General features: G+C 39.5%; 1 protein-coding gene across 6 annotated transcripts in view; it reads right to left on the reverse strand.

The window, feature by feature from the left end:
- Positions 1-10,195, reverse strand: part of nwd2 (NACHT and WD repeat domain containing 2) — a 55,288-nt gene that overhangs the window by 26,562 nt on the left and 18,531 nt on the right. For 5 of the 6 annotated variants that reach the window (XM_015029295.1, XM_015029292.1, XM_015029294.1 and 2 more), the window contains one exon: positions 8,947-9,035. In XM_015029295.1, coding sequence (XP_014884781.1) covers positions 8,947-9,035 — 89 coding nt within the window. Of the gene's footprint in view, positions 1-821; positions 1,570-8,946; positions 9,036-10,195 lie in introns of those variants that run through there. The other variant, XM_015029297.1, reaches the window with a different exon arrangement.

Genomic DNA, 10,195 nt, shown 5'->3' on the forward strand with positions numbered 1-10,195 from the left:
TAAAACCGGGTTTAATAAACCACTAAACTTTCACTTTTAGACTGATTTTGGCCCAATGCTAGACTTACTTTAAGATCCAAATTTTTGAGGGTGTAGTGTGAGGTTCCACTCTGAAACTCAGGACCTTTGTTGCAGATTTTCTGCCACTTCCCTGGTTAAAAAGCAATGAATAAAATCCACTATAGCGACAAAAAAAACCCACACGCACACAAAAAGAAACAAATCTCAAACAACGCTGAAAGTGCTAGGACTGTGGCTAAGTTTAAACCAAAAAAACCAAACAAAACATATTTGTCTTTGTAAGCTTTGTAAGAATGGTTTGCAATTTACTTTTTTGGAAAAGAGCAAATTGCTTTGGCACAGCCAGCAGGAAAGTAATTCATGAGAGTGTGGGATCAAAACCACACTTTGGTTGATTAAATACACTTCTTATCCTCCCCCACCAGAAGACTGTTATGGTACTTTGGGGGGGAAAAAAAAGGAAAAAAGAAAAAATCTCCCACTCAGTTGTGTGCACACTTGATAAACATCCCTCATATTGGCTTATTGTGAAAACCTCATTGCTTGGCACATCCGTCACACTGTATCAGTGTCACTAATCTACTTCCAGAGCGCATGTGTCGGTGGCCGTGATGGGACTTGTGTTGACAAGGACCGGAGGGGAGAGGAATGAAGTGAGATGAGTGCCCCCCTGATTGCAGAAAGGTTGCAGCAGGTGATTGGGAGGATGCACAGTAATTAAAAGCTAAATGAAGACATTACTCATTCCTACTCGCTGCGTGCATGCGGCGAGGATATTTTGATTAAATTTGCGCCCTCACCTGCCGGGCTTGGATGGAGAGACCAATGAAGGAGAGGAGGACGAAGAGAAGCAGAACGGAGGGAAACGTTCAGAGCACCTTGAGCAGAGGAGAAGACTCCCGCGGGACTGGATTTGTTTCTTCAGGTCTCTTCTCCCTCCCTCCATCACTCCTCTGTTTTTTCTTTCAGGCAACTTTTCCGCTCCTCTCCCTGATAACTTCCCTTTCCTCAACGCTTCCTGCTCAGCTACAGTCGCGGGGGTGCTGTTGCTTACATAACAGATGAAGCAGCTTCCACTAAGCGGCTTTCCGATGCCCTTGCGAGGCATTTGCCCATGGCAGGTCAAGTGCAGGAGAAGAGGTTTTTAATGTTGTCGTTTTTTTTTTTTTTTAATTTATTGAATGTTACACTATTAGAGTTTGGGATTCAGCCCAAGATGCCCAGGAAGAAAGGGCATGAAATCAGGCGGGAAAAAGCCCAACATGAGAACGACTCAAAGGCAAGAGACGAGTAAAAATAGATACGGCTCCGACATTAACGAATTCAAGCTCAGTACTGCCAGCAGTTTTATTAAACACATGTTGTTTGTTAAATAATGAGGCTTTGCCAACAAACCCACTGACAAATTTATTTTTCCTTAAATATGAAACAAATAAGATGGAGCATTTGACCATCAACTCTTTAAATGTTTCTAACGACCTCTTTTTCATAGGAAGTGCTAATCCTTTTTATGAGAAATGTCTTAAAGCTGATTGGCTTTATCTTTTTAACATGTCTAATGCTCGTTCGGTCTTTTTCGGTGATTCAAATGATATCCCTTTGTGTTAGGTGGTTGGTGCTACTTTTATGTTTGCTATTTATGGGTTAATGTGTCTTCTTGTGTTCGACTGTGCTCACTTATTCTTGGTTTATATAATTTTTAACAGCCACTGTGTCAAAATGGCCAGCAGTTTGCGTCATACTGTTCCCAAGGTTTAAAATCGACTTAAATGAGATGCCAGAGAAAATGGAAATGCAGCTTTCTCTGGTTGAGCTTTGGACCATGGGAAAAAGCTTGGTAATTCCTATTACATCCTTCCTGATCGTGGAAATGCAAAGTTGTCACTTTGGACATTTTTTTTCTGTAGCAAAATCATAGAAAGCGTCACAGGTTCGTCACAGCGTCACAGCAGGAGCTCCAACCGAGGTAGCTTTTTTCAGATAACACTGTTTTGAAACTGACATTAATAAGAATGTTATGTAATTAACTGTCTAACTTTAATTTATCAGGTACCCAGTGTTACTCTACAAACCGCAAAACTTCAGACCAGACTTGTACAAAACAAATATGTGCACCTCAGAACCAACACTGAAGTCAGCCATTTTGGATGGGTTTGATTCTTCAACTGCTTTGCAGACCCCATTCTGCATTCAGACATGATAAAGTCACCCATTTGTACTAAGAATGCACATTTTTAAAACATTTAATAGTGTTGTGTTATACTCGTTTTGTTGCTTTTCCATCTGCCTGTGTGATGGATTGAAATTTGGTTATTTCAGAGATACATTTATTCTTTTGATGTTAAGAGGTTGTAATGTTTTGCCAGCAGTTTGGGCTGAAGGTGTTAATGTCTAGCTGATGTAATGATCAGATGTAACCAGCAGGGGGAGTCTAACGCTTGCGCTAGCTATATTGAAGAGCACAGAAACTTCCTACTTAGATAATAATATACGCTGGAACAGAAGCACCGTGTCCGGCTCTTTTATTAAAAATATTCCCCTTCTGGAGGTATGAGTATATATAAACACAGCCGTAGGTTGTAAATGGGTTTATTAACTTTCAGAAAGCTTGTGAGTTCTTTTTGACGCTGCGAATGTTAACAAAGTCCGTTGTTAGCTCGGCTGTTAGCTCCATTGCTAGCGCCGTTGCTAACATACTGCTGTTTCAACTTTGATATCATTGTGTATGTTTGTAAGCTAATTGAGATAATATACGCTGGAGCAGAAGCACTGTGTCCGGCTCTTTTATTAAAAATATTCCCCTTATGGGGTGCTGTGGTGGCGCAGGGGCAAAGCATGACCCACATATGGAGGCCTTAGGTAACGGTGGTCACAGGTTCGATTACCGGCCTGGCGACATTTGCTGCATGTCTTCCTTCTTTCTCATTACCCTCTTTCCTGTCGAACTACTTTCAAATAAAGGCCACTAGAGCCAACAAAGCCTTTTTAAAAAATATTCCCCTTATTCAGGGCGTTTACACTTGAGTTAAGTGGTTGTTAGAAAATAAAAAGACATAATGAATTCTCGTGGATGCTACACTACATTTTTCCATCAAAACGTCATCTTTTTCAGAGTTAAGGGTTAAAAATCAACATGTAATATTTACTACATAGGTCTAAATTAAACCTGCAGAAAGTGATGAATGAAAGAAGGAAGAAAAAATTAGATTTGAAGTTAACTTCTTTCAACAAAAACCTTCGTTTCTACAATGAAGTGTCATAAATTGCTGAAGTGGGAAGAAAAATGTTGGTAAAATTATGAACGTAATTTTGCCTCATAAAAATTGCTCTCTGGTGGGAATATTATTCTCACCAGGATTATTCCTGGTCGGAATATTATCCATTCCTACCAGGGGAATGGATAATATTAAGGCTAACTTTACTTAAATTAAGCTTCATATGTTCCCAGGATTTTCTAGGGAACCCTATCCTTTCCTTACATCAAACAGAAATGACAATGACTGACATCCTAAAGATATACTTCATTGGACGTAAACCCCGTTCCCTTCATTAGATTAGGAATAGTTTTCTATTGGACATTGTGAAAGAGTTCTTCATTTTTCACTTTTGTTATTGCTTCTCTAAGGCAGCTAAAGATTTCTGTTATTTCATTTGTTTAACATCATCACGGCATATCAGCTAGAGTAACACAGTTTTGGAACAGGGTTGTTTTTGGGATTTCCCGTTGACGGAGATAATTCAGAGCTATGCATTCAGCAGGCACTGATTAAGTCCCCCAAAGAACTGTGTAAACCTTGAAGACGTGCCGTTATAAATACGATTAAAAGTATTAAAACAGGAAAATTAAGCTGTGGATGATTTTTATAACTTATACAAAGATCTAACGATTAAAAACAGCTCCACTTCTGCACAGATTGCTGTAAGAACTCTGCCGTTACACTTTGGTTGTGTGGGGAGGATAGCTATCGATTCTTCAAATGGATCGGGGCAAACATGTACAGTGAAAGATCTGTCTTCAGCTCTTAGCAGTAGTTGAGTCAAAATATACATTTCTCCAGACACCAATATCGTTTTTTTTTTTTTGTATTTTGTTTTTTTGTTTTTTAAGATGAGAAGTGTTTTAGTATATATATGCGTCCCAGGGCACACATGTTGCATTTCAACCAAGCCTGCACTCAAAGTCCATTTAATTCTCTACTCAGAGAAACATTGGTGGCAATGGATCCTTTGGGTATCATCAGCCTTTCCCACCAACCAGTTAAGTGTAAAGTGCAGAGCAGAAAGTTGTCTCTTAGTCAGACTGGCCGCTGGCTGGAAGACGGCTGAGGTAGTCTCAACCTGCTTGAGGGCAAAAAGTGTGGGAGAGCGTGTAGGTGTTACTGGAGGGCATTTGGAGAGCACATTTGATCCGTGGGGCAGCATATGTTTATATTTACTCAGAAAATCTACTTACATCTGTAGAATCGTAGAGCAATGTCTTTTCAGTTGTTGTTTCTGAAGGTTCACCGGATTTTACAGAAACAAACTGACATGATAAGTGAGACATCCTCTACCAAATGAATAACTCTCCCGTGGGTTATCTATAAATACTGCGCCAGCGAAGCCCCACACATGTTTCATATTTGACTTTTGATTATCTCCGTCGATTGTCAGCATCTTTTTATGAGAAGGCAGCTGGCTTTTCTGAATAGGGACTAAACAGAGGAAACACGCGGTGAATAGAGATGATGGCCGGCTGCCAGAGATGGAAAGCAACAGACTGAGAGAAGAATGAGATACAAAATGAGAATTATAAAGTCCAGGTAAACAGATAGAGGAACGACAAGTGCATTTGATTTTTTTTATATAATTTCAGCCTGAAGACAATTAGGATGGCACACCCAAGTTTAAACAATGTCTGGAAAATTGTTGGTTTTTCTTTTTGATTGAGTAAGCATAAAACAATGTCCAGGTAGAGAGAAGGTAGTGGTAGCTAAGTATCCAGTTCTAGCGTGAACTCATTTATATGCAGATTTGTCCATTAATGAGGAAAAAAATCTAAGAGAAATGCGGTCTATGTGGAGCAGCTTCTTTAGATCTAACAAACCATCACCATATTCAGGGATTTTAAAGCTTCCCAGAGAGGCTGCAACTGTGTTTACATAATACGCATCGACATATATGTGTTGGTAACTAATATATTAGTGAGACTTGTAGAGATTGCATAAAATGTAGCAGCAGTGAATAGAAGCAGATGAAAATCTCACATTTCTACAAATAATCGATATGTATTTTACTCAAGAGGCTTTCATTGGAACAATTCAAATTTCTTATAAGACAAAAAAGAAAAATCTAGTTTGAGCTCACATTTATTTAGGTTATTTATTTTAGGTTGTAGGTTATCAAATTTCTTATTTGCTTATTTTGTTGCTTTGTTTGTAATTTTGGTTGTTTTATTAAAACGGGTCTCACTTGTAAATGAGATCTTGGATCTCAACCTGCATAAGTAAAAGTCAAATAATAAAAAAAATACAATAATCTAGCTGTGAAAACATTATTTTTAGTTCGCCTTCTATCAAGCCATTCAACAAATCTGTCTGAACTTAGTCTCCTCACATTTTATTGGTTTCTAAACTGGTCATCCGCAGACAGGATTGCTTGTCGTAGGTGAAAATCTGACATTTTTACCGAATTAAAGAATCATCAATTCCTTTACAAAGGGCTTTTGAGAAGAGTCAGAGATGTAACTCCATCCTTTTTTTTGTTGCAAATAAGCAGCTACACACCCATTTGATAGTAGACAGGTCTGTTTCCTGTTAAAAACAGGCACTTGTGCCCTTCTGTTCCCGACAGCATGTCATCCTCCAAATAATTGGTCGTCTTTCAAAAGATGTAGCTCTAAAGGCTGTTTAAGTGTCAGAAAAGTACTGTTTAAAATTACTTCTCAGGTCTAAAAACGGAGGAAAAGACACTTCGCGGATTCTGTTTTATAACATATTTAGGTTTTCTAGCTCTAAAATAGGATTAAGTTTGACTCTTCAGTTCCTTCCCAAAAAGATGAAAAATAGATTTAGTAGCTTTAAGAGTGGGTGTTATTGTTTTAAAAGAAATCCAGCCTTCATAATAAGCAGTGACAGGCAGTTCCCCTCCCTTTAAATACAGGCAAAATGGAATACATTAAGGAAGCTTTGTTTTCCGTTTGTCTTTAAATGTCCCGCTTGTTTTACAAGAATTAAAATTCACAAAAGTGACAATGGCTGAACACTATACTATATTAAGAGGATGATGGCAGCAATGTTAGCTGCTATTATATACTGTTTAACTCCTGGTTAAGGGAGGAGTTAATTTTGTCTTACAGCTGAATTAAAAGTAAGGAAATCAAGATTATTGTTTGGCAACATCAGATGACAGTAACTGCTTTCCCACATTAGATGCTCCTTGTTTCATATAATCTTGTTTTCTGTTGGCCAAGCAGGGGAACCTTAAGAATCCCTTCAATTAATACAACTCAGACTTTACTGGTTTCAGCAAATAGAAAACCTCCAGCTCAACCTACAAAATAGAAAAAAGTTAAAATTTTACGTTTCTGTTGCTATTCCCAAATGACCTGGAAAATTGACTTTGTTCTGACTAGTTTTTTTATTATTATTATTGAAAATATTTTTAAATAAGTTTTATTGTGACTTAATGTGAGAAATCAACACAAATTACATTACTGAGAAGTGGAAAGAAAATGGAATGTTTTTTGCTTCTTTTTTTATTTTTTACCAAAATGGTTTGTTTTTTCATATAGCTCAGCATTTGGTAAATCGCTAATTTAATTTATATATATTTACTAGTTTAGTTTTTATTTTTTTTACTTCCTGTTTCTTAATTTTTCCCTACAAATACATAAGTATTAAAATAAATAAAGATCCGATCTAAACCGTTGGACAGCAAACTGGACTGACAATTAGGCTTCAATCCAAAATAACAAGCAGTCGTGGAGGAAACAGACAGTAATGCTTGTAATCTGGCCCTGCAAATAACAGCTCGCAGTCTCTGTGTGGTGTCAAAAACACTTCTTTTTCTCCTGAGACAATGTAAACGCAGCTTGTGTCTCACTATCAGCTCAATTGGTGGCAATTTGATGGGAACCTAATTAGTTATCATACGGAATATGAAGGTTTTTCTTGGTGTCCATTGAAATATTTCTTCAATTGTTCACTTGCACCTTGTCAGACAGTTGCGCTTCAGGAACCTCTCTACTGTAACAACTTATTTTCTCGCCTTGGTTCGATTTTTAATATTGGATGAGAAGAGTAAGGATGCAAGGGACTGATTAAAAAGAGAAAAAGCGCAGGATACAGAGGAATAAATTTGCTAAAGAGGGCTGAGGAAGCTGTGCGCTGACTGAATGAGGACGCGACCCTCGGCCTCTGGGCTGGATTTCAGTGGCCCATTTCCCCGGCGCTTCATCTCCCGCAATCCTGCTCCATCCTGTTTGGGGAATGCTCCGTATGGAAACTGAGTCAAATGATGAGGGACTTGGGAGAATTGGTTTTCGGCAGCAGCTTTGGCATATGTGTGTCAGCGAACGTGCACGAGCGTGTGCGAGTAACGGAGGGAGGGGTGAGTGGATGTGAAGGAGGAGGCGGGACTGATCGTAAATTATGAATCCAAAAAAGAAAAAAAAGAACGAGTTCAATTCGGCAAAAAATCCACAACACGGAACGGGCAAAAAAAAAAAAAAATCATCAAGGATTTCACACGGCAAATGATTCATGAGCCAAACGTGGTCACACATATTGGCACGCATCATCAGCGAGCGCCAGTGAAAAGGTGATTCCAGCCAAGGAGGCGACTCTCATATGGAGAAGGTGAGGATGAGGAGGAGAAGGAGAAGAAGAAGAAGAAGAAGGGGGAGGAGGAAGAGCAATGCAAGTGAGTCACGGTATTAACTTCCAGGCCTTCTGCATAATCATTTCAGCTCACGCTTCATCGCAGGGAGCTGAATCACCAGACAGACACGTGGCCCAGAGTCTTCTCTTATCTTCTTTTATCGCACACGCTTCTGTCCATGTACGTGTGACGTGTGTGGCATCACGAGTGGCTGCCAAATGGATAAAACCACAGGTCAATCTGCCTTACAGGGCAGAGTTTGAGTTTTACAACAAAGATGCTCTGAAACAAAACAATCAGAACAAATCGATTGCAAACCAGCTGGATTAAGTCATTCTGTGATTTGCTTATTAATGCACTCGCTGAACTTTTTCCCCGATTTTTGGAATTTTTGGAAAGTAATTAACACATGTAGGGTGTAAAACTGGATGCTGTAACTATTACAAACTGTACGGTAAGGAGCCACCCCAACCATATACCACTCTGCTCAGAGCTTTGGCTCCCGATCCAAACAACCTCATTAAAAGGAGAATCAGGTGATCAGCATCATCATAAACAAATCAGAGGTTCCCCCTTCTCGTCAGAAATGCCACGAAGCTGTCCAGGAACCAATTACCGTATGGCAGAAATCAAACGCCCTTTGCGTCCCCTGCCTCCAGGACTCTCCTGGATTTGCTAAACAAACAAGCCTCTGATAACAATCTCTTTGCCTCCATTGATTTGAAATGCAAATGATCTGGATCAGTGGACGTCGCAGAGAGGACGCGGCTGCTCTCTGATGACAACAACAACAAAGGGAAAGCCCTCGCATCGCACTGCCTTATCCACATCTACATGCGTGCCAAACTTCACCAATGGGAGCCTTATCTTCGCTACCCTTCTGTGTCCGCTTGAAGAGAAACAGACTTGCGCTCGCAGCCCGAGGCACCTGTAACGCCTCCAAACAGCTCTAAAAGACATAATGTACGCGTAGCTTTGCAAGGCACCTAGGCAAAAAAAATAACTTTGAACATTCTCATTCTTTGGAGGCAAAAACAATGAAAAAAGACAAAGATGGCCTCTTACCTGGAATTCAATCCCATAGTTCTCCCTGCAGAAGTCTCGCAGTTTAGGGTAGACATGCTCTTTCAGTGCATTCCTCTCTGCTTCCGTGTCTGAAATGCAGAAAACATGAGTTCTTAAGCATTCAAAGAATTTTAGCTGAACTATTGTGAGTTTATTTAACTGCAAATGATGTTTCTCCCTTATTCTTTCCTAATTTTAATTTTCCTATGACCATTAACAGGTCAAACACATTTGTGCGCAGCAGAACAAACTAAGTGTGTCAGCGTACAACACTTTAGTGGCATGTACTCGCATGTTTTTCATTTCAAAGAAAAGGTCAGAAAATTGGGCTTGTGTCATGTCATCATTGCTCCCCACGTAAGGATTCATCATAAAAGTTCCTCCTATCATTTTAGTAATCTACAGCATCGTGAACTAGTAAGGATTGAGTTACATTTACTCTTTTCAGATGGTAAATCAAATATTTAGTCTTTCTACCTTTTTATTGCACCGCTCTAAGCAGGGTATTGCAGAAAACCCATCTGTTGGAAAAATTCTTTGTGAATTCTGAACCAGCAGATGAATCCACTTTCTCCCCCTTTCGTCATGCTCTCTTCCCCCGTCTCCTGACACCTATCACTCTCTTCCTCCTGTCTTTACAGGAGAGTTGGGTGTGGGTGTCTGCTGTAACTGTAAGGGGAGACTGAACTTCCTGGCCTTTTGATGCAAACAGCAGAGACAGCGAGGTGGAACTGTGTACACTGGAGGGTTGTGATTTAATAGTTGATGTGTTGTTCTCTGAATTACCTGGGTAGAATTAGCAAGGGATGCATTAATGTATAAATGACACTAATAGCTTCAGAGGAAGTTGACTGCAATTTAAGATAAAAGTGGACAAGGGGGAAATCGAGGCATGAAGCTTCACTCCGTAGCTCTTCAGCAGCAAACACTAAAACAGTCCTAGAGGTTGTAGAGGTATGTTGGTATGTTTGTACAAGATAAAAAAAAAAAGAGTTCACAACATATTGCTTGTGACTAAAAGAACAATAAACGGCAAACAAAGTATTACTCTCCAACACATCAGGTAAATTAGAGAAATGAATGGTAAATGGACGGAGCTTGAACCTTCCAAAACGCTTTACAGTAGAGCCACATTCACCCATTCATGCATTTATACACCAAAATGCAGATCAGTATGCAACTTGGGGTGAAGTGTGTTGACCAACAGCACATCAACATGTGACAGGAAGGAGCTGAAATTGAATCTACG

The sequence above is a fragment of the Poecilia latipinna genome, unplaced genomic scaffold, assembly GCF_001443285.1.
Source record: "Poecilia latipinna isolate Pla-1442-1.1 unplaced genomic scaffold, P_latipinna-1.0 Scaffold149, whole genome shotgun sequence".
In the NCBI taxonomy this organism is placed as follows: domain Eukaryota; kingdom Metazoa; phylum Chordata; class Actinopteri; order Cyprinodontiformes; family Poeciliidae; genus Poecilia; species Poecilia latipinna.